This window comes from Falco rusticolus, chromosome 1 (genome assembly GCF_015220075.1).
Source record: "Falco rusticolus isolate bFalRus1 chromosome 1, bFalRus1.pri, whole genome shotgun sequence".
NCBI classification, from domain to species: Eukaryota; Metazoa; Chordata; class Aves; order Falconiformes; family Falconidae; genus Falco; species Falco rusticolus.
This window is the reverse complement of record NC_051187.1, coordinates 100,431,579-100,456,603: the sequence shown is the minus strand read 5'-3', so window position 1 is coordinate 100,456,603 and position 25,025 is coordinate 100,431,579. Positions and strand designations below refer to the sequence as shown.

Sequence of the window (25,025 nt, the reverse complement as noted above, 5' to 3'; positions counted from 1 at the left end):
TTAGTCATAAAGACTAAAAGAAATGAGCTTTTTATAAGGCTTCCTTCTACTAGAATTCCCTTTGTTGAATGTCAGTGTTGTATGTTCTACCTCTTAAAATAGCTACTACAGTCTTGCGGAGGCTGTAGTCTGGTCCATTCTGTTGCCTTTCGTTGGTGCTGAAGCCAATAGAATTCTTGAAAGTCAGAGTAGTTTAAAAAGGGAATTAGGCAAATTCATAAAAGGTTAATCAGTGAGTAAAAGCTCAAGAATCTCACTAACAAGTGCTGCTTTCCAATTCCTCTGTTACTTCAAAGTTTTTGCAACTAGTTATAGCTGGAAACAGGATAGTCCATAGAGTGACCTTTGAGTTGGTCCTACTTTCTTATTCAAGTGTGTAATAGCTTTGTAGCATTTGCACTGCTCAAATAATACCAATATTAACCCACAGTATCTAATAGGAAGTATATCAAGCTTATTAAAATTTAACAAATCCAAAAGAAATCATTCCTATTTTGGGCTGCTGTGTTTTGGTTTATGTTAGTTTGCTAGCAGCCTTGGTACGTTACTGTCAAATACCACAAGACATATCATAAAGTCATCTGACATTCTTTAAAATTAATTAAAAGTAGAGAAGCTTCCTTTTCAACATTTGATGGCCTTCAGTTTGGATTGTTTTTAAATTATAAGAAAAGTTAAAATGAGATACTAAATTTCTCCCCTCGATTTCTACTGGATGAATATACATTTTAAATTAACAATTGTTTTATTAATTTTTCTGGTGAGATGGTTATTGATATTTTAAATTGTGAAATCACTATGAATTAAGCAATCCTGATGGAAGCAATAGAACTGAACTATGAAGAATGTTTGTTTGTAATTTGTTTGAGACAAAACTAAGGGTGAAATGCTTTGATGTAGTGAAAAAATGTTCATTGAATACCTTCCATTAGAATTAGAATATTAATGATGCTAAATTAAAACACTTTTTTAAAATAGTGTTTGCATTAATGAAGGAAAATCTGCTAAATTATAGTGTTTGTATTCTAGTTTTTTAACCAGGTTCTGGTACTGGGAAAGTCTTCAGTAAGTGACTTATCAGAACACGTATTTGACTTGATACAAGAGCTTTTTGCCATAGATCCTCATTTACTGCTGTCTGTCATGCCACAGCTTGAATTCAAGCTGAAGGTAGGTTACAATGTAGCTTTGGACAAGTAATAAAATTTGTGTGGCTATTAAGAGTGTAGAGGTGTAGAATTTTAAATAAGTGTTCTACTGGAGGGATAAAAATTTCATATTTAACGCTTTATTTTAAAGAGAAATGTAGTATTAAAGGAAGGACACTGGAAAGTTGTATACAATTGTGTGCTTTCTGTGCTTGCAAACTTATATTTGCACACAATATATAGTAATTATAATGATAAATTCATATGATCTAATGCAAAAGTTATATGTACTTAGTCTTTGGATTTCACTTGAAATTTATAAAGTAATTAGGCTGTGTTGACTTCTCAAGAAATGCAAGTGAGTCAGCTTTAGTATTGATTTGCAGAATTTTCTGAAATAATGTTTTAATAATAGAGGGATTTTTTTTAATATTTTCTCAGATTTATCATAATCAGCTAACAAGTCAGCTGACTTCTTTTGACTCCTTGGAAATAGCTAACTTATTCTGATTTGGGGGTTTGGGTTCTTATAAATTAAAAAGCCCTTTGTCTTCCATAAGATTGTAAGTAGACAAAATAAATAATTTTATGCCTGTACATGTATATGTAGGGTGTGGTGGCAACTAACAAAAATAACCAAGATGTAGGTACTTGGTGAAATTTCTTATATCTTTTATTAGTGCACATGTATTTATAACACCTTAATTGGTGTCTTTTCCACACACATGAAATAGTCTGATGAGTATGTTTTAAAAAAGAAATAAGATCGTTCATTTTTTAATTTGTTAAGGATGTATGTTATTCAAACTACTGTGCGTGAGGTTTTTATTCCTGGAAGAGAAGACGTTTTCAAAGCACAGCCATCTCTTCAATAGCTGTAATATGTTAACTTAATAGGTATTTTTATATTTTTACTCATATTCATCTAATACTCTAATTAGGGAGACTGAGGATATCAGAAATTATTTCAAACTCACTTTTTATTATAACTTATAAAAGCAGAAGGAAAAGGAAGCCAGAAATTATTATTAAGATGTTACAGATAATGATTTACAGTTCCTCTCTCATGTTTTGATTTTTAGAGCAATGATGGAGAAGAACGTTTGGCTGTTGTTCGACTTCTGGCTAAACTCTTTGGCTCCAAAGATTCTGATCTGGCCACACAGAATCGTCCTCTTTGGCAGTGCTTTCTTGGGCGGTAAGAGAAATGGGGATAGAATTCCAAATTTCTATTCTTTTTGTTCTGAATTTACTCATAGTATTACATTTTTCGTTGTGTTTTTAGAGGATGTAGCTGTATTTGAACAAGTTCTTTTGTTAAATCTTCGAAGCGGAGAATTGCATACAGTTAGTTTTTAGAATGAAGAAGCCTGAAGGACGGCTGCTATATTTGTGTCAGCTATGGGAATATAGGTTAGATAGACAACACACTACATAGCAGAAATTACACAAGAGAGATGCTAGCATTGTCTGAAATTTCATATTATTCAGCTATATCTGCAACTATATCTGTTTTATTTGGCATTTACCTCTTTGAATGAAGAGATATTTCCTTTTGAGCAAATACAGGAATAGGACTTTTTTAATAAGTGAATGTTTTAAGATGGCACATGTTATATGGTGATTTATGTTTTTATAGTTTTTTTTATATATACACATATGCATGCACACGGTTGACAGAGTATGGAGAATTATGTTCAAAAGTCAATGGACAAAATCCACTTGGTCAACTTTTCCACCCGTATATAGCGTATTTATCCTTTAATTTTAGTCCTAATTTAATTTCACAGGAAATAACATAAAAATTTGTGTAAGGTACATTATGGAGATAAATTCAAAGCATTTCTATTGTATTATTTTCCATATAAAACTATTCTAATATTTAATGGAACATACTATCAACACATGTTACTACATAGAGAATAATCTTGATTTGCAAGGCTAATTAAAAAATAACATTCATCATCTTCTGTCCCTCTAGGTTCAATGATATCCATGTCCCTGTGAGATTAGAGAGTGTGAAATTCGCCAGTCATTGTTTAATGAACCATCCAGACTTAGCAAAAGACCTCACTGGTGAGATGCTCATACAGGGGTTTAGAATAATTTAAGAAATGAGCAGGGAAGAATGTAATTATTTCTGTACATAGCAGTATAGTTCTAAAATGTATCAAGTCCAGTGCACAATGCTGGATGGAAGAGCTAACTACTGGGTAATAGCTTTCTGCTGAAGACAAGGACTAGTTATTAGAGAGGAGTGTATGGCATTGTGTGGGCTTTGTCAGAGTGAGTCTTTAAGAAGCTACCCATCGCAGAATGAGCTTTAAAGTGATTTCAGATTCTAATGAAACTTTTGGCAAGTAAAAGCAAATATTGGTGCAACATCTTGATTTATTTTTAAAAACAGCGTGTTCTGCAATACTCTCTTCCATTGAGTTTAGAAAATGCTATTGTGCTGATCTAAATGGTGAAGTTTCTTCCTTCACTTCAGCATTAAAATAAACTATGAGTACAATTTCAGGCTTAACTGAAAATACTGTTCTTTTTTTATGCAAGCTAACCTACAGCAATTGTCAGTATTTTTCATTTATTATTTAACTTCTTAGTTCTTTGGGAATGAGAGACTCTGCTCTTCTTATTTCTTCTCACTGTCCCACCCACCCCTTATTTTCAGCTTATAATCAAACTCACCCCTTATAATCAGCTTTATTTCACTTGATTACTTGTTGCAAATGAGATTATTGTAAAAGCTATTCACTTTTATATTCTTCTAATATTTACAGTTATATAATTGTTTTATATTTAACATAGAAAATGCTGGAACAGATGTTTCCTGTAGGCAGTTATATGTAGATATACATGTTATAGATTATATGGCTGTGATATGTGATTGACATTCAGTTGTTTTAACTTTAATAAATCGTAATACATCATATCTACATAAAAAACCCAAGCTTTTCCTGTTTCTGATTGTAACAGAGTATTTGAAGGTTAGATCCCATGACCCAGAAGAAGCCATTCGACATGATGTTATTGTTACAATTATTACTGCGGGCAAGAGAGACCTTTCTTTAGTCAATGACCAGCTGCTTGGCTTTGTAAGGGAAAGAACGCTAGACAAACGGGTAAGTTTTAATTTTATTTTCAGGAATAGCTGCTTCTAAGATAATTTGGTAAAAGTAAAATGAAAAAAACAAAGCCACAGAATCTTAGAGTTGACTATTTAACTAGAATGCTGTGAGGAAAAAGTAATTTTCTTACCAGAACATCTTAATGTAGCTTCCATATTATAGAGGCACCAATCAAGCAACGTCAAGCAAATAAGGTCATTGACTTGTGAGGAACACATTCATATTGTAAGAACATAAGAATTTAGGCCAAAGGTCTCTATAGCCTAATGGTATAATTTTATAGTGGTCAGGTTTGGCTTCCATTAATGTGTGATTTAAGGGTTTCTTAAATCTGCTTGATTGTGTTCATCATAGCTTTCAATGGAACTTTATTTCCTTAATTTATCAAGTTCTTTCTTGAACTTATTTGTACTTTATAAGCATCCATGGCATCTGCATCAGTAAATTCAAGTTTAATGCATATGTGGAAAAAGTAACTTCACTTGTTTGTTTTAAACTTCGCTGAAAATTTCACTGGATATCTCATAGTTCTTGCTTTATAATAAATATTCTTTGACCCACTTACAATTAGTAAGTATGTATCCTGTGTCTTGTCACTCCTTTGGTTTCTGAGCTAAAGAATCACCTGATTAACTTCCACATAAATTGATTATTGCATGCTTATAATCATTCTTGTCTGGTTATTCTGTATCCTATTAGAACCAAGGTGGCCAGACTCAGCCATGGTGTTCAAGGTGTGCACCATGTTGTGTACATACTTTATGATAATTTTTTTATTATTCTTTAACATTCTCTCTTTTACACTATTTCTGAGCACTGAGCTGACATTTTCAGAAAACATCTGTGTTGACTTCAGTATCTTTCCTGAATAATTTTATATGCTGTGCTGCCTACTGCTATACATGCAGAGTTAATGCAGGTGGAAAAACCCGGCCTTAGTCTGAATTTCTTTCATTTCATGTTGTAACAACTCAGTAGCATGACATTTTTCTGTAGTTCTTCATTGTAATGTTAGATCTGACTACCTCAGTAAATTTTATACACACTGTTCAGTTAATTTTCTAATATTTTTTCATATTGTTTTCTTCTGCCTCCATCAGTAAGTTCCCTTTGTTCCCTTCATTGTGAAAAAGTCATTTATTTGCACCCATTGTCCCCTCTCTCTTAATTAATAATTAATTCACAACAGGATTTTTATTTTAAGGTCCTCTGGTATGAGACTGTTGGAAACTTTTTGGATCCTAATGCATTTTATTGATATACTTACAGATCTGCTAAAACTTATTTTTTCTTAGACAAGACTTCCCATTATGTAAAGTGTAATGACTCATTCCCATAACTTCATTTTTCAGCAGTGTCTGCTCTTTGTTGTTGTTACTGTTTTGTTTCAACCTGTTTGCCCATTGAAAATCAGATGTTCTGGTGAGTGGCACTCTGTTCCTCTTGGGATCCTTTGGTTTCTTTCACATTTGCTGTGTTCAGTCTGTTAATTGACAGATTGCAGTCACAGAATAGTTAGTATTTGGTGTACCATTTCTAAATTCCTGTAGAAGTCATGGATGGGATACCACCTGGTCTTGATGATTTTTTCTGCTCATTTTATTTATTTTGTTTTAAAATGTCTTCTAATGACACTTTAAGAAACCAGACCTCTCTCCTGGAATAAATCTTATCATTCGGCCGTACAAAAGTGTTTGGAGGGCTTCCTGCTTCTGGAGGCTTTGCTGAAGATGTTTAATTAGTATGCTTTTAATAATTTGGTTCTGAAACTTTTGCCGTGCTTCAGCAAGGTTTTACCTTCAACTTGCCAGAGCTTATACTCTTTCCTGTTTATGCTCTATCGGATGTGGCTCCATGCTCTTTGGAGGGTGATGTTTTCATAGCAGACTTCACTGTGCTGTGTAGCCATGTTGATTTTGTTGTTGTTCCTTTTTGAATAGGGGGCATCCTCTCTATAAACTATGTCATCTAGCTAGTTACTTTAATTATTTTAAAAGATTTTTTTTCTTTTTTATGTTCCCCTTTTAAAATAAGAATGTTACTGTCGTGGATTTTGAGAAAAGGATGTCGTCTTTGCACAGAAAGAAATACTGATTTTCAGTATGTTCACTATTATAAAGAAGCTCTTCAATTAGTTGTACCTGCAGCTTGACCTTGCACATTTCTCAGGAATGATTAAGACCACCTTCCTTCTTTTTCAGCCATTCAACAAACATATCCAAAAAGTCATTGATGAGATCTAAAAACTTCTAGTGCAACCACCAGTTTGCACTGGGACTTCCACCTGATCAGAATGGGATGATTGTTACTGTCTTCTGCATGGTGCCTGTTCTCCTTTAGCATGTTGCTGTCAGTAAGAGGCAGTCAGTTGTACAGCTGTAATACTCATTTCTAGGGAGCTAGGGATTTTCAGTTCATACAGCCTTAAACCCAGTGTGGTGTTTCTTAATGTTCCTAATGTGTTTGACTCAGTGATTTCACACCAGTCTTAGGTTTGATGATTGCATTTCAAGGTTAGGTGCCTTTTCAGGCACTCATCAGTGAAGAATAACTTCACCTCTAGATGATATTGTTCTTATAAAAATCTCTGGAGAGAGCTTTAATGAAAATACATCGTCAGGAGAAGTGGAGATAGAGGTTAGACTAGAAATGATGACAACAACAACTTAGCATTTGAAGTAGACCTTAACAATATAGCATGTCTTTGTAAATAGAATTAATGTTATAAACTGAATATCAAGGACATGTAAACTTGCAGTTTGGTTTGGTGTTTTGTTTTTTTTTTTACGTTTTTTCTCCCATTTGGGAGAGTTGTATTGATGTGCCCATGTAATTCATGTAATTGCCTTTTATGTTTTCTGTGTAGGATTTTTCAGTTCCAGACATAGTGCATTATACCTATTTTAATAGAGTTCTTTAAAGCAAAAGAATAATTATCTTCTGCTGACTGTATTTACCCCTTGTAGCCAGGTTTCTGTTGGATAAATCTACTGCAAACTCTAAAATGATCGTTCATCCATTTGACTACATCTAATTCTTTTCAAGTCTGTATCATCTATCAAATGAATATACGTATTATTATAAAAAGGATACTTGTCCAACAGGAACAGGATGAAGTAAAATGTGGATTGTTTAAACACACTGATCTGTCTTTTCTGTCTTGTTTCTTTAACAATGTGAAAATTTAAATAATGCTGTTACGCCATTTATGTGATAAGTTTTTTCTCCTGACCATATTCTTACAGTATTAGTAAAGATGGCCTGATGACTTTTCTAGGATAAAATTTCTTGGTTAAAAGACAGTACTACTTGTTTAAAAAAACATCCTTAGCTAACTCTAACTGTATAGGCATTTGTACAATGATTACAGCTATTAAAAAACAAAAAAAACCCAACCCCAAACAAACCTCACCACCACCTGTTGTTTTCAAATCCATTTTTACTGGTCCAGTTGAAAAAGTCAGTCTGGGAAAAAACGCTCCCCAAAAACTGGAATCCAGTCTTTGGTAAGAGTTGTGGTGAGGAATTTTTCATTGGAGCACTGTCTCTAGAGTCTTTCCAGTGTCTTCACTTTTCAGAATAATTAGTTTCAGGAGACATTTAAAAAAAATCTAAAAGCTTTTTTTTATTTTATTTAAAGTTTCTAAAAATGGTTCAGGTACTTTTCCTTTATATTGGAGTAACCTTAAGAATCTGAAAAGTTAGAGGAGAGCTTTGACAGCTGACTTCTGCTCCTATTTCTCCCAGCAGCTTTTGTGGTCTAGAGACTTAGTCCCTTCGTGAGAACAGACTTTGAAGTCAAAAACTATAGAATGAGGAGCCATAGGAACAGAGTCCCATGTTCTGTTTCTCTTTATGCATTTTTCTGCAGCTGTTAGTTTTAACACCTCCTCTGTGTGTAGTAAAAACCATTGTGGCTTTTTCCATGTGAAGGAGAAAAATTTTAAGATGTTAATATTCTTAGCTCTATGGAATAGGTTAGCTTTTCCAACAGGTAAGGGATTGTCTTGAACTTTCACTAACAGGTTGGTTTTTTTTTTAACTCAGCCCAGTAATCTTCACTGAAGAAGTTTAATTATAAAGCTAGCTAACCAAGGAAGCCAAGACCGTCTAAATTCTTTTGTTAATTAAATCAGGATAGTACCTCTGTTAGCTGTGCTTATTGATCAGCTCCCTTTGAAACTGATCATTACGTTCCCCTTTATTTTCATTTGCCTTCATCTTTTACCTGACTGTATGCTCTTTGAGGTTTAATTCTCACTAGCACCTTACTCTTTTTTTTTTTTTTTTTTTTTAATCTTGGGGTTTGGGTTTTTTTCCTACCTGTATCGCCTGTTCAGTGACTTGCCTTCATAGAGTATCAAAGCCTTCTGTAAGGGATTCTGTCCAGTGCCTCCCATCTTCTGCCTGAAACTGCCTTTCTGCATGCTCTGACCTCTATACTCTACAGCAGTTTCAGTGGTCGGAAATCTATTGGCAGTCCAAACCTCCTTTCCTTGTAACACATTGTTAAGTACTCTGCTTTCATTTTAGGCTTAAATTTTCTAGAATCATTTGTGGCAAACATTCTCTGTTGTCTTCTGACAATAGTTTTGCCATCCTTCCTGTCTCATGTAGGAGATCTGATGAAGCTATCACTTGCATTGGAGGTGTATATCTGAACACAGAAAAATACTAATACATTTTCTAAAAATGTTTCTTTTTCAGACCTCTTTTCTTTAAATTGTGTCAACAAATTCCTGTAGAGACGTTAAACAATAACATCTGTTTATATGAACATTTTTTCTTTTGTGAAAACATTATATACTGTCAAAGTCATTACTATCTTGACCTGTTACTTGTGGGTTTTAATATTTAAGAATATGTAACAAAATACAATATCTTTTTTTTAACCTTCTTGATATAAATTACTCAAACAGCTAGTGGTGTCTGAGGCTGTTGTGCTGACGTAAGCCATACTATCTTTTAGATTTTTCTTCTGTTTCAAGAAAAGGAAGTCACTCAATAAAATTAAGAGATTAAATGTGCAATATCTCAGTGTTATTAAAACAAGTCCTCAGTTTAACAAGATTGAAGAAGTTATGTGCCTTGTGAATAATAGTATCTACATTTATGCTCTATAGGGTGAAATTATTTGAGCGGTTTTAGTGCTTGGAATTCAAGGCCAAAATTGGCATCTAGTGTGTTCTTGAAGAAATTCTTTCAGTTTGAATTTCATGCATTTCTTTTAAATGGTGAGGGCATACAAGTTTCTTCTGAGGCTGTCTGTGTAAATCATTCAGAGGGAGACACTATTCTCTCTAAATTATTCATTGGCCTGTTCTGGTATGATTCCTCCCACAAGTCAGTGTAGGAGAGTTTATGGATCTTGTCTTAAAGTGTTTAATAATGGCACGTCCTGTTTACATGAGGGGATACAGTAGTGACCACAGAAAGCAAGGATTAGAAACTGGGAACTCCCCCATCTGTGGATGTTGTAGTCTGGCTTTTTTCTGAATCCCTGGAGTCTTACAGCAATTACTTCGAGGATTTAGCATAAAGGGCCTCTTCCACTGTCCTGGAAAGTGGCCCAGGTTCAAGCCCTAGCAGGTTTAGCTAGGCCTAAGCTCCAGCTCTCCCATTACTAGACAAGGTTGCTATAAGACAGTGTAATGCTGTGGGGAGAAAGAAGGCTGCCACTGCTAGTTGGTGTCTGTCTCCAAATAGGTAAGTCTTCCAAATCCTGGCTCAAGAAGGCGCTTATTCAGGCGTAAGTGTTAAGCTGTACTTGACTTTTTTTTTTTATACTGACTAGCTCCCATATTTTCTTAGCTCAGCACAGAGACACAAACAATACTTAATCTGCATAGTACAGGGGAAAAAACCCTTAAAAATTCCATTTAAAGGATCTGAACAGCATTTTTCAGCTTTCAAAGTGTCTAAATATAGGCGGTTGGAATGTGGCTATTTCTTTCACTTGTCTTTCTACTTCTTTACTGTATTTTGTGTATATTTGATATTTATTTACCAAAACCACTTCCCCACCTTCTTTTCCTTTCTTCCTCCTCAAGTGGCGAGTAAGAAAAGAAGCTATGATGGGTCTTGCCCAGCTATACAAGAAGTATTGTCTTCATGCCGAGGCTGGAAAAGATGCTGCAGAGAAAGTGAGCTGGATAAAGGATAAACTTTTGCACATATATTATCAAAATAGCATTGATGACAAGTGAGTCAACCTAAGCCTTCCTAATTTGAGTTGTATAGCGATAAGAGATAATCTGAAAATACATGCTTATCTTGAGAAAGCTGTTATATGACATACTGTATTTGTGGGTTTAAGTATGATATATTCAATTAATAATCATTAAGACATGTAATAAGATATTCAAGATGGTTACATTATGTGTTCATGTATTTATTCTGTTTGATGGAACTAATCTGTGGTGATAGTAGATTGTCAGTAACTGAGTACTGCATAGAAAGAAATTGTCAAATTTTGCATTTACCCATTTCTTGTTTGCCTTTACTACTTTCCAGAGACTGGCATGTTAAAATCCATTATATATGAGCAACGTGCATGTACTGCACCACAGTATATGCACAGACATCTCTTTTTGGTATGCTGTGTAGAAATGGACCGTTTAGGTAGAACAAAAGTTGGAGAGATATCAGGGGTGCTTCCACTGTTGTCTGTCTTTCCTGTTTTGTCACTCAGCCCCTTTAATTTTTGAAATAGCATGTGGCTTAGAGAAAAGTATTTTGGCCAAGCTTCTGGAAGATAGTTTTCAACTCTCACTACTAATTCTTTGTTTTCCTCAAGTCTCCTTGATCTTTTAAGACAGAGTCTATTCAATCCTTTAAACACACAAGCATAGTTCACAATTAGCCAGCTCTGGCCTGTTCTCATTCCATGGTGAGGGAGGAGGATAAAAAGGAACGGTGAATAGCTGACTGAGCCTTGGAGTATTTTCTATTGTGTGCATGGGATAACATTAGTTCTTTCAAACAGGTAGTAGTGTGGTATCACACAATATTCAGGCATGAAGTGGAATAGAACAAACTTTCTCAACACATCTCACTCAGTCACTTGATGTTTTTGATGTTACTTGACTACTGATGTGCACGTCTACTCAAGGCTGAGAGCTTCTAATCATAAGAACTGCCGGTCAGCTGCATACTCTGGGCTGCTTTTTTTTTTTACAACAAATGTATAGGGAATGAAATAAAATAACCAAACCTTAAACACTGCCCTGTTACCCACTGTTGATAAGCTAGCCAGTGACTTTTCTTGCAGGAGAAATACGTGTCCCAGAGGTATTCCCTATTTGTAACTGATGTGGACCAGGGAAGGCATGATACAGTCTCGCCATTTGTATTGACAGCTTTTCTAGAACCTGTATCTGTAGTAGAGACATGGGCTAGAGCAATGTTCATAAATTAGTAAGACAGATGTGATGCCTCCAGTCTCCTAGTATGTTAAACAGAGATGGAGTCACCTGAGATCTGAAGATCCTGTTCCCCAAGCAATATAGTTTTTGGAGTCATCAGAAATAAAATACATGTTTAAAGGGAGAAAGTGAACTTTTCTTCAGTACTAACAGGATGCCTTGAGGTAGTTGTATCCATATTCATGATCATCCTTTTATGTCTCTGCCTTGACATCATGTCTCTTGGAATTTTCTTTGAGCATAAATAAGGTGTGTTTTACCTGTGCTGCCTTCTATGGTCTTTGTACAAGGCGCTCACAGAGTACTTACTAGGAATCATAGTGACAAAATCTGTGAATTGAAACGCACAAAATATTTGTCCATAAATAGTAAATTGTATAGCTGAACATTGTGCACAGCTCTCATTGCTATGGATTAAATTAATGTCTGAATGTTCTTTCATTTGGGGGGAGCTATAAATAGATGAACTGTACAGTCATCTTTTTAGTTCTGGTTTTGTATTTTACATAAAACTTAATGTATTGCTGTTTTTTAAAAAAGATAATTGGACAATATTTTTGCTGGTTTGGTTTGCTCTCACTTAGTTTTCCTTTTGCTGCTTTTGTTGTATGTTTTGGTGTTCCTTTGTCTGCACCTTTTTAGTGCTGACTTTTAGCTTCTGTATTAGATGACTGAGTAGTTTCAAATGTTTTGCTTTTTTCTGAAGTAGTACAGTTTTATCTTGACCTTTCCTTTGAGGATACTTCAGGTTTCACTTTTTCTCTTCCTCGAGGTATATTCTTGTATCCTTTCTTCTTTATTTGGGCTTCTTACTCTCTGTATCCCTTTCTGTTATCTATGAGAGTAAACAAAGGGAGATTCTCAGAGCCTAAAGAAAAAAGATCATTTGGATGGTGACAAATAAAGCAATTTTACTCCCTTAGAGGTGAAAATGAAAGGACATGCAAAAGCTCCCAAGAAGCAGTTCTTGCTAATCTTTCTATCAAAGACCACTACTTTTTTCTTCTCTGCTGAAAAATCTAGTTCCAGTGACTTCCAGTATTTCTTGTTCTTTCAGCTTGTCTGAAAAGTATCACCACTTTTGGAACCGTACAGCTTTTATCTATTCTTTTCCTGCAGATTACTGGTAGAGAAAATCTTTGCTCAGTATCTTGTTCCACACAATTTGGAAACAGAAGAGCGAATGAAGTGTTTGTACTATTTGTATGCTAGCTTGGATCCAAATGCTGTCAAGTGAGTATAGTTTGCATTCAGCAAATACTTGACTTCCAACATCTATATTGTCTAACTTGTACTATCAGGATTTCAATAAAAATATAAGTAATTGATGCTTGGCATCATTTGCAAGTAGTGTTTCAAAACGTTTCCTTTTGTATATGCAAACTCTACACATCCATTAGACAAAGACGTTCCTTGATATTTGAGAAGAGTGGTTTTATCTGTTCGTTTTTATCCAGTGATAACAATGCAGAGTTAAAAATGTGCCAGGAATGACTTACAGGTTTGCTCTATATTAAGGTCCACGACGAAGACACCTATAACTAAATTCTGGTTGATAGTGGCCTGTTCTATTTTGAAAATGTTATTTTCAAGATAAGACATGCTCTGGCTGTCCTGCATATGTGAAATTGTTCCAAGTAGAATAGTAAGAGAGGTGATATTCTATAAAAAGAAAAAACGGGTTCCACATTGTTTGGAATTGGTATTTCTAATATTTGGTAGGTTTTGATTGTATCTAGCAGGTGTATTTTAAGACAAATAAATAAACAATCTTGTTTACCAATACATCCAACGTGTTCTTGTCATGAACAAAATGGTGAGCTTTTCTTTTCTGGTTTTGCACTTTTGCAGAGCACTGAATGAGATGTGGAAGTGCCAGAACATGCTAAGGAGTCACGTACGAGAATTACTAGACTTGCATAAGCAGCCCACTGTACGGTTTTGAAAATATTAATACTTTATCCAGTGGACCTGTTAGACTAATTTACTGGGTGTTTTTAATTCTATATTATTTGTTCAGTATGACTTTATTATTCTGTTGATTTCCATATGTAGACAATGTTCCGTTCTCATTAGGTAAAGTTGCTTTTCAGTAATGCTTAAAGGTTTATATGGCCTCCTTATGTTTACCATTATTTTATAGTACTGGTCAATAAATTTGGAAAAAAAATATTTAAAATTCTAAGGTTTTTATTTAATTTTGACAGGCCTATTTTGTTTCTCATTTTAGAACTTACTTTGAGAATGGAATATATTGTAACATGAAAGCAATGATTTCTTGTTTGTTTGAAAACAAAAGTTTTTAAGTATCTATACTAGATTTAACTTACAAGCATATCTTCAAAATAGCAGAAACTTAGAATGGCATTGCTTTGGGGTTTTGGTGTTGCAGTGGGCTTGGGAGAACTGTTCGGGGTTTTTTTTTGAGGTCTTTTCCCAACAATTGATTTTGATAAATTATGTGAATTAGTGAATTTTTGCAGTTCTTTGATATTGCAAGATTTTTTCCCCCTTTTCCTGTGTGTATAAGCTGCTAATGATACTGTTACACTGTTCTAGTGTTTATTCTTAAAACAAAACCAGAAAATGTAAGATTACAGAGTAGAATGTAGTGCTGCAGAAGAACTTACAGATCAGCTTAAAGGTATATTTTATAAAGGAGATGTGGCTGATTTGTTTGTTTTTGCTGTTGTCCTCAGTCAGAAGCAAACAGTGCTGCCATGTTTGGAAAGCTGATGACCATAGCAAGTAAGTGTTAGTAAGTTCTATAAACAGTTATTACAGCATTCCTGGAAATTGTGTCTTTGTGAATTATGGCATACTGAAGAGGCAAACTTATCTTATGTTAAATTGTGTTTAATCATACAGAAAATCTTCCCGATCCTGGAAAAGCACAAGATTTTGTGAAGAAATTCAATCAAGTTCTAGGTGATGATGAGAAACTTCGATCTCAGCTTGAACTGTTAATTAGCCCTACGTGTTCTTGTAAACAAGCAGATGTCTGTGTGGTAAGGGAATGGAAAAACAAGCTTTTATACCTTAAATATTTGTGCTTAGAACAGTTATTTGGAGTTAATGGTCTCATTTGATACCTAAATATGGTTATTATATATTTCCAATTTTCATAAAATGACTTTTTGGTTAATCTGTCGTGATTATGGAAAATATAATTTATGATCGTCATCTTGCTTCCTAAGAAAGCATTAGCTTTATTCCTTCCTGAGATTAAGAACATCAAGCATAAAAGTCTAAAAGACTAATACATATTTTTTAGTATTTTATTTCAAGTCTCTCTTATGGTAAGGTTCCTAAACTGCCTTCTGACACTGATGAAATGTCTTCTGAGTACCAGCAGCCAATTTTTCTTCCCAGAATGTTATTTTGAGGTCAGTCTTTCTCTCATCCATTTAACCTCTTCGATGAAAATATGCATCTTAATATCAATTCAGACTTTTCCAGAGACTTACACATTGTGCCAATAATCACAGATTTTTTTTTCTTCATTACGGTCCCAAAATAAAGCAAGCAATTTCATTGACAGAAATCACAATAGAGAGCATCAACAAACAAACAGGCTTCTTGGGTATTGTCTGATGGCACTGCATGAAATTGCCTAGGAAAGGGACCTTCAGACTTAGTTCCTAACCACTTGATGTAGAGAGTATGTCTCCTAAACTAGTAAATTTTGCACTTTGGGAATGCAGTGATGCAATTTCAAGGAGAAGGTTTCTGCCCTCTTCATGAGGACAATTCAGCATAACAGAACAATTTCCTAGTTTGTAGGGTCTGCAGCACCCAACCGTTTAGGAGAAGGAAGGTCAAGAAGTCGTTCGTTTTGAGAAATTTTTAGAGATACCTGTTCCAAACAAAAAATATCTTCTTATCCACCTTTTGCTGGGTTAGCAGATGAATGTAATGTTCATGACATTTGGGGCATTCAGAGGGGTAAACCAGATTTTTTTGGATCCAAAACATTCATAGGAAAGTATATAAGCTCTGAACATCTGTTGTAGCCAAGGTAGTGTTGTGCTTCTGCACATCTGCAGTGGTACAGTTTTTCATGCAATTTTTTCATTATTGCTTATGAAATCTCACATATACAAAATGGTTACCTACAGATTTATAAATTATTCTTGTCAATGTAGATACTTCAGTTCTGTCTATGTTGCACTTAGCTCTCCCTTCATTCTTTTTGAATCTGGCCTGAAGAAGCTCTGAAGAACTCTCATAAGAAACCTAAATGCATCTTACATTTAAATAATTTGGTAAAATATGTCTACTTTCAATATAATGTGATAAAGAAAGATTTTGAGATAAAAACAGCCCCCCTTAAAATATGTCTCACTGATTAGGTAGACAATCTCTGTGGTTAAAAGTAGCTGCTAAATTTAGCTTATTCAACATGCTTAAGTAGTAAGTAATATGAGTATAATTCTTGTTTGTATCTAACATTCTTGTAGAGAGAGATAGCCCGGAAACTTGCAAATCCTAAGCAGCCAACAAATCCTTTTCTGGAAATGGTCAAATTTCTTTTGGAAAGAATTGCCCCTGTACATATTGACTCAGAAGCCATTAGGTAAGTTTGAAAGATCATACTAACTCAGGAATAATTATAAAGATTACTTAAATGACCAAAGAAGAAGTGTTTTCTTGGGATTTAGATTAGTCTGTCCTAGCACTAAATGTGCTTCTTTTTTTAAAAAATATATTTATGTAGATGTCTTCATTTCCAGCAGTGTAGAGAATGCAGGGGTTTTTTGATACTTCTTTGCAGTGCGGTCTGCAAATGATTTAAAAAATATTGTTCCCAGTGAAACTGCTATTTGTGGGGCTTAAGGTGAAACTTATGATCATTATTTTCACATAGTTAACTGCAACACAGTTTTCCATATAGTAGTTGAATTAATTAACTTTTGTGGGATTGTGCAAGAGAATGTTTGGATTTCTTTTGAGACTTGTCTGGCAACCTAATTACATTCTGAAACTCATGCAACTATGTGTTGATCTCTGCTGCCAACATGGCGGGGTGGGGGTGCGTTTGTTTTGGTTGTGTTTTTTCCTGAAAAATTAATTTTGCAGAAAGCTAAGTCAGAAGGAAAATGAATAATGAAATAGCTTGATTAACCCCCCCCCACACACACAAACAAACAAGAACTAAACACCACAACACCTCCCCCAACAATGGACTGTTGCTTTCCCTTCATTTGTTGTCAAAAACACATAATCTGGCTCCTATCTCCAGCCTTTAACATTGTACATCGTACCATTCATTTGTTTTTTTCTTTTTGTATCTCTTACTTCAGTGCACTAGTAAAACTAATGAATAAATCCATAGAGGGGACAGCTGATGATGAAGAGGAGGGTGTAAGTCCTGATACTGCTATTCGTGCAGGACTTGAACTTCTCAAGGTAATCTACATTTATGCATCTATAGTTTGTAATAGAAGGGACAAAAGTGGTGTGACTAAGGAATTAATATTAGCAGGGTTTAGTAGTTATTTTTTAGTTAATTACTTTCTTAATGTATAGAAGTGTTTGGTTATTGATACTTAACTTGAGAAAGGAATAATGAAATAATGGTTTTTTGGAAGGACTATGTTTTGAAAAGGGTGCCAAGGGTTGAAATATGCCCATTAAAGTAGAAATTGGTTTCTGCTTGGGGAAGTCATATACAAGAAGGTGCAGAGGGGTAAAGTGAGAGGAAGAGAAATGAGGAAATTAGGAAAGGCATGTTCTTTGGGGCCTGTATGATACTGGAAGGAAAGCAAGCAATAAACTCAAGAGCCAAGCTATGTAGTGGTGATGAGAAATGGCTGGGGGAGAAAGAAGGATTTGAGATAACTGGAAAACATCTGTGGTGGATTTGGCAGCTCACTAATGAGACTTTATTTTCAATATGTTACAAAAGGTCAGTATAAAAATAGGAGGGAATGGAGGGGAAGGTTACATAAAGTGAGAGTTTTCAGAAGTGTCAGTGAACGAGGTGGAGTTTATGGGGAGATAGTACACCAAATTTGGTAATGGCAACCGTGGTAGAAATAGTTATTCAGAAGTATGCAAAGAAGTAGTGTCTGCTAATGTAGCTCAGAAAAAAATCTGCAAAGGTTGAAGATTTTGTTGCTGTGATGTGGATATCTTTGAGAACATTATTTTACACATTGATACTCACAGAAATAGGCAACTGATCAAAGAAACCAGGATAAGAGAAATCCAAAGAATACACAAAATACACACAACTTCTCATTGTTCTGCCTACCTTATGTTATTTGAACTTTACTACACTTAATTTAATTTTGTTTTGGAATAACCTTTTGTTCTGTCTTGTCCTGCCTTGAATCTCTGCACACTTAGTTTCTTTTTGACATTCCTCCTATTTCACAGAATGTGTTATATTTCATTAACTTTAGATTAAAAGGTCAGTAATCTATGTTCAGTTTGTAGACATCTTAACTGACCTTCTTGATTCCCTTTCTGCTAGGGACAGTAGCTTCTGGAGAAATTAAGATTTCAGTTCATTTAAATTAAGTTGAAAAAAGCATTCTTAAGTAGATTGGAATATAAATGAATACTTGTGAATATCAGTTCATTTTAATAAATAATTCTACATATTCAAATAATATAGTATCTTATAAAATATTCCTAGGAGGGGAGGACCTGAAGAACAAAGCACAGGTGAATTTATTTGAAAATGCCTGTATCACCTTCTTCAAAATGCAGTTACTGAATGTAATAATCTCATATGAGCATGTAGTAGCTATTTGTTAAAGGTAATGCTCATAAACAGCCATAATTTTGTTTTTCTGATGATTCCTTTACCGTGAACAAATACACCTTTTGTTTTAATGTGTATCTACAGGTTCTGTCCTTTACACATCCTACCTCGTTCCACTCTGCAGAGACCTATGAGTCTCTGCTGCAGTGCCTCAGGATGGAAGATGATAAGGTAGCTGAGGCAGCCATACAGATTTTCAGAAACACGGGTCACAAAATAGAAACAGACTTGCCACAGATAAGATCGTGAGTGCCTTTCTTTACATGCTGTTTTTCATACCTGGAATTCTGCCTCTTGATAGTTTATTCAATATGTTACTTTTCGAAAGTAAAAAATTACTTTATAGTCTTGTAAATATGAACAGCTTCTCTTCCATAATTTGTATTTCTTCACTACCTTTCTGTCTCTTCATTTTTAAATTCTGTGTTCTTGCAATGTTTGTGTATTTGTTGAAGATGCTAGGTATTTCTTTAAAATCTTCTTACAATAGACACATTAAAAACAACTTGTAGCATGTCTCCCAGGTTACAAAATAAGCAACAGCAAAGATACAGTGAAGATTTAATTCCGTTGGCATCATTTCCACTCATACCTGTCCTTCACACAATTTTTTTATCTTTGTAAGGAACAAAAATATAATCTGTAATGGTTAACAGCTCTGTTTGTTATGAAACAAGTTGGGAAATAAGATCCAAGCAGACATGAATTTCTAACAAAGAATAATGGGCTCTCTCTAAGTCATCATTATGCAATTCATGCTGTAGCTGCTGATTAAAGCTGCGTGATCTACTGAGTATTCACAGACTATTTAAAACCTTGTGGGTAACATCTAAAACCTTAAAATTAGCCTGTTAGTAACTAACTAATCCAGGTTATAGCATGGGTTTCAAGTTCTCATGCATTGAAATACACTCTCAGATACTACCATGCTAAAATGCATACCAGTGTACACCTTAAATTCTCAGTGAATTGAAGATGTAAGCTTAGTGATTCTTCTGGATTTGAATCAGATTTTGGGCAAAAGACAAATGTTACAAGTTCACATATGAGACGCCTTTTAAGATGCTTGTAGGGCGAAGAGAAGGAAAAGCCCAGCAATTCCCATTGTCAGTATGGTTCCTAGTATATCCCAGTTGTCTGCAGTTCACTACGAGAGTTTAGTCAAGACTGTGCACTGCTATGTGTCATCTTCTGTTGAAGGAACAGGTATTGCTGACATTTCTTCCGGCTTCATACCTTACCCAGGTACTGCTGAAGTATGGACAGTCTCAAATACCTTAAAAATATAACTGTCAAATGGAGGTCTAGCCCTTGGCATGTTTTGCAAGCAGGTCAGCTTAAAGTTCTGAAAACCAAAACCAGGTCAGTGTTTACACTGATGCAAATAAAAAGTCATCTGAGGACAAGTAGATGTTCCAAATTTCATATATTCAGAAATCTTTATCATACATGAAAGATTTGATAGAATCAGCCAGATAGTTTGTTTCAAGTGACCTGTTTTGTTTTGTTTCTTTTAAACCACTTGTGTGAGCAGGCTGCCTGCTGTCCTTTGAAGTGTTCACCAGCAGTAGCCCAAGTTTTTCCTTGTATAGAAATTGAATTGGTTTGTGCACCAGTTCATGGACAAGGACTGCCAGACTCTAGAGTCTGGTAGGAACATTGGCCATGCTCAAAGATGTAGGCAGGTAAAGGTGCGTACAAACATGTCAGGTTTCACCTTTTTCAGATTTATGTCAGTTGGGGTGTGATGAAGTGTGGTTTGTAACTGATGCACCAGTGCTTGGCAAAGGCCCTTTAACGTACATGTACTTATGCTACAAAAACTGTAGGTTAGGTGTTGAAGCTTACTTTAATGGTAAGTTTTACTGAATTCTTTGCTATTTTGGTTCTTATTTAATCCAGTTTGTGGAATCTTAGCAGGTTTGAGAAGAGACATTATCCTACTTTAGGATACTGTTAACATTTTTCTAGGGGTCTTTGGTTTGGTTTTGGGTTTTGTGTGGCTTTTGAGGGAAATGTTTGAGACTTCATTCTTTCAACCCTGCAAGCTCTTCTTCCACTTCCTGTTCCTGATTTTGATTATGTAGAATGTGTCAATGAAGGCTGGATGCTAAATAATCCATGCAGTGAATGCTGTACTGTTACTGAGCCTTTCAAGAAAGCAAGGAATTTTTTTCAGATGTTTCCATCAGATGCTGTCTAGGCAATTCTGTTTTCTTGTGGCAGTTGTTGGGTCAGTTGCATGGTAAACCTCATGAGTTAGTGTCTCGGGTGATGGCCTCTCAGAGAACAGGCCCACCTTCCAAAGCTCTTTCAGGAGTGGAAGTGAACAGTCTGACTAACCTTGACCTGATCTCTGAAGTGGCTTCTGCCTTGCTCTTTCCTTTGATGGACTCTGATCAGCAGATAGATTTTAGGGAATTCAAATGCAAGAACTCAGAACAAAGCAGTTGTTCACTTGAGTATACATTGCAATTAAAGCCCACAGTTAAAAAAGTAAAGACCTATAAACAGATTGATGTTTAGTGGTTATTCCTAGCTTTCATAGATTTTCTTCAGCCCTGTCACTTCCAAGCTTGGATAACAAGCTCTCATGGTTTAACCCCAGCCGGCAACCCAGCACCACGCAGCCACTTGCTCACTCCCCCCACACCCAGAGGGATGGGGAGAAGAATCAGAAAGGAATGTAAAACTCAAGGGTTGAGATAAGAACAATTTAATAGGTAAAGCAAAAGCTGTGCATGCAGGCAGAGCAAAGCAAGGAATTCATTCAGCACTTCCCATGGGCAGGCAGGTGTTCAGCCATCCCCAGGAGAGCAGGGCTCCATCACGCGTAATGGTTCCTCAGGAAGACAAACGCCATAATGCCAAATGTCCCCCCCTTCCTCCTCCTTCCTCCAGTTTATATACTCGGCATGACGTCATATGGTATGGAATATCCCTTTGGCTAGCTTGGGTCAGCTCTCATGGCTGTGCCCCCTCCCCATTTCCAATGCCCCTCCAACCCTCTCGCTGGCAGGGCCCAAGAAACCCAAAAGTCCTTGATTTAGTATAAATATCACCCAGCAACACCTAAAACCATTGGTGTGCTATCAACATTGTTCTCACATCAGAGCCAAAACACAGCACTGTACTAGCTACTACGAAGAAAACTAACTCTGTCCCAGCTGAAACCAGGACACAAGCCCAGGAGTTTACCCTAGCTGAACCTGTCAGGTTCCCTCCACCTTATATTTGGCTTCCTAAACAGCCTTATTTTGATCGTTATTTTCTTTCATGTTTTATTTTTCCCTGTGGGCTTTTTTCTGCTTAAATGTGTACAGTCAGATGTTCAACAAGTATTACTAAATACAATTCCATCCTGCTTTTCACTTTATGATTATGATCTTTCCTGATCAGACTTCAAAGGAATGCTTGATTTATAAGATGGTGAGGATGGATTTGTTTAGGTGAAGAGCTTTATTTTTTGTAGACTGCAAATTGCATTTTGAAGTATTTTGTTTAATGTTCACAGAACACTAATTCCGATTTTGCATCAGAAAGCAAAAAGAGGCACTCCTCATCAGGCAAAACAAGCTGTTCACTGTATACATGCCATATTTTCAAATAAAGAAGTGCAACTTGCACAGATCTTTGAGGTATGTCTTGCTTTTTTGTTTTTAAGATTTGTTTCTGCTGTTCTTAATTGATACTAGTAATTAACATTAATTCATACTGTTTATTAACAGATAACAATTTATGAGGTCAGGAAGCCTACAGGTGCATGGTAGTCAAGATAAGTCACAAATTTTACGATAGCAAATTATTAATGCTTGTGCCTTACAGTCATGATTTTTTAATATTCTTGTGTCTGATAGTTAAGGCATTCCTTTTTGTCTACACATAAAAGTTAGGGGAAAATAAGCTAAATACGCTGGAATGATCCACACTGAATCCCATGAGGACACACTTAGCAGATGTTAAATGAGAGATAACGTCCTCTACTTTCAAACTATTAAATTACCATGCTTTAAGGTCATTGTACATACAGTACTTTTTCACTGAGGAAGTTAGTGCAGAATAACTCCTTGACTGTAAGCTCAGACATTAGCTTACTGCTTGCTTAGACAAGTTGTAAAGCAAAAAGTCACCTTATACAGAGCAAAGAGGTTACTACTTTTTACTGTAATCTCTTAAATAATAACACTATTAATCTGCAGTTGTAAAAAATCTTAGGTTCTTAATCTTGGCTGTTGGAACCTATGCATAATTCAGAAGTGTGCAGAGCTTTGAATTAAGCTTACAGAGTTTGATCTGTGCTTAGACTTCTGTGAGAGTGCATGTTCTGTCCTTAATACCAGAATATGATGTGAGAGTGCTGGGTAATAGAGCAGCACGGAATTATCCTGGTGGCTTACATTTTTATTAGCCATCAGAATTTCCCTTCCAAGTATCTGGTGGTTTACAAGGTTTTTTTACCTGCTATTATTTTCTGCCATTTGCAGTTATGATTCCGGTTTTCACAACTCCTGAATAGAATTGAGTCAGAGTTTTTCCCATGTCTCCGAGGTTTGAATGTGTTTCATTGCTAAAACAGGAAGAGAATATAAAACTTGTTTTGCCCTTAGCTCCTGTGAAATTTTTGGTTGCTCTGTTAATTAGGAAATCACATTCTTTCTCCATTTTGATTTGCTAACTTTATTAATTCTTATGGAAAAACTGAAATTCATCAGCAATCCAGCAGTAAAATTATTTTTAGGTATGCTAGCTTACTTATCTGTAGTTGGATTTTAAATAGGTTTTGGGTTTTTTGTTTTTGCTTCCTCAGCCTCTTAGTAGAAGTTTGAATGCTGATGTACCAGAACAACTTATAACTCCATTAGTCTCATTGGGTCATATTTCTATGTTGGCTCCAGACCAGTTTGCTTCTCCAATGAAATCTGTTGTTGCAAATTTCATTGTGAAAGATCTCCTTATGAATGACAGGGTAAGGCTTTCTTTTTTTAAGTCTTTACTATTCTGTTTGTCTGTTATTAACTCTGTGGGGAATAGAGCTATTTTGTTAAATGAGTCAATAAAGGAATGTTCTAGAAATGGCTAGTACAGTGATAATTGCATTATAAAAGATCTTTGTGTGAAAGAAAGCTTAGTCCGTAGCTTTTTCCATTTTTACTTCTGCTTTTTCTGTATGGGTTGAACCAGTTCTTAAACTCACATGAATGTCTATAGTCAACAGGTGAGAAAAATGGAAAATTGTGGTCTCCAGATGAAGAAGTTTCTCCAGAAGTACTAGCAAAGGTGAATGATCTGCTGTTAGTACTAATGTGTATATTTGAGATTTAAAACTTTCTTTTTTCCAAGTCCTATAATGGGGGGTATTAGAATAAATCCCTTTGAGTACTCTTGACAAGTCTCCTTAGATTATGCAATAATCTAGATTTTTTTGGATTATACATGCAGTTATAAAACTGGTAGAACTATGCATTTTGGTGTCCTCACTTACCAATATTAATTATGCTGAATGTTGAGAAAATTAAGAAATTCAAAAGTTTTAGTTTTCCTTACAGGTAAAGTAATTTGACTTTATTGACTGTAAACAGACTTGAAATAAATGGAAATCCTGATGAATTTTATTCATTCATCTTTATAGGCTATTTACGGTGAATCTGATTATGGCCATTTATAGAAATGTTTATCCAGTTGCTCTTATTTTTAATCATGTAGTAAGTATCCTGCATCTTCTAGATGCACTTGTGGGAAGGCACTGAACCATAGCTGAAATGTCCTGATGTCACAAAGACTGCTACTTCCTTCCGTACTCTGTAAATATTTACTGCTTCATTCCGTTCCTTTAATAGTGTATCAGCTCTAATATATAGGGGTCTGTGGAAATTTCAGTTTGACCGCAGTAGGTTTTAGTGCTGTATCAACTTCAGGAAGTAAGCTCATTGTGGATTTGTTCACATTTGATAGGTGCAAGCAATTAAACTTTTGGTACGCTGGCTGTTGGGTATGAAGAACAACCAGTCAAAATCTGCAAATTCAACGCTCCGGTTATTATCAGCTATGCTCGTCAGTGAAGGAGACTTGACAGAACAGAAGCGAATTAGGTCAGATTTTGTTTCTTTCAGGCTTGCATCAATTTTGTTGTAGAATTTAACAGAATATTAATTCTTTTGGAGCTTTTTTTAGAATATTAAGGTAAGCACAGTGTTGGCTAATGGGATGGTAAAACCAGAACTGGTTGGAATTCTTTAATATTAGGAGTGGAATGGCAATATAAAAATATGCTTGATACTCCCTCTTTCTTGTAATTTGCTAACAATCTAACTCAGAACCCTGTAGTTATCTTGATAGTAAAAGACATTTTAGAGAGTAAAAGACCTGCAGGAGTGTCTTTGAAAACAATTGAGTGATGAGATTTAACACACTTAGGAGTTGGGTGATATTGGGTGAAGCTTCTTCATTCCAAGAGTGAGGTAACCTCATCTTCATTCTGAGTGTGAGGGAAGGGAAGAGAACATCAGTGGCAAAAGTGCTGCTTCCATTTAGACAGTGATACAAAACCAAG

The 25,025-nt window shown here is 35.4% G+C and overlaps 1 protein-coding gene across 3 annotated transcripts in view; it reads left to right on the top strand.

Moving 5' to 3' along the window:
* The window catches only part of PDS5A (PDS5 cohesin associated factor A), an 85,885-nt gene that overhangs the window by 41,963 nt on the left and 18,897 nt on the right, over positions 1-25,025 (top strand). For all 3 annotated transcript variants that reach the window (XM_037391732.1, XM_037391741.1, XM_037391746.1), the window contains exons 8-23: positions 1,030-1,170; positions 2,231-2,346; positions 3,130-3,224; positions 4,128-4,273; positions 10,330-10,481; positions 12,823-12,936; positions 13,555-13,636; positions 14,403-14,451; positions 14,572-14,711; positions 16,164-16,279; positions 17,007-17,112; positions 18,560-18,720; positions 21,990-22,113; positions 23,283-23,441; positions 23,684-23,752; positions 24,428-24,564. In XM_037391732.1, coding sequence (XP_037247629.1) covers positions 1,030-1,170; positions 2,231-2,346; positions 3,130-3,224; positions 4,128-4,273; positions 10,330-10,481; positions 12,823-12,936; positions 13,555-13,636; positions 14,403-14,451; positions 14,572-14,711; positions 16,164-16,279; positions 17,007-17,112; positions 18,560-18,720; positions 21,990-22,113; positions 23,283-23,441; positions 23,684-23,752; positions 24,428-24,564 — 1,907 coding nt within the window. The remainder of the gene's footprint in view (positions 1-1,029; positions 1,171-2,230; positions 2,347-3,129; positions 3,225-4,127; positions 4,274-10,329; positions 10,482-12,822; positions 12,937-13,554; positions 13,637-14,402; positions 14,452-14,571; positions 14,712-16,163; positions 16,280-17,006; positions 17,113-18,559; positions 18,721-21,989; positions 22,114-23,282; positions 23,442-23,683; positions 23,753-24,427; positions 24,565-25,025) is intronic.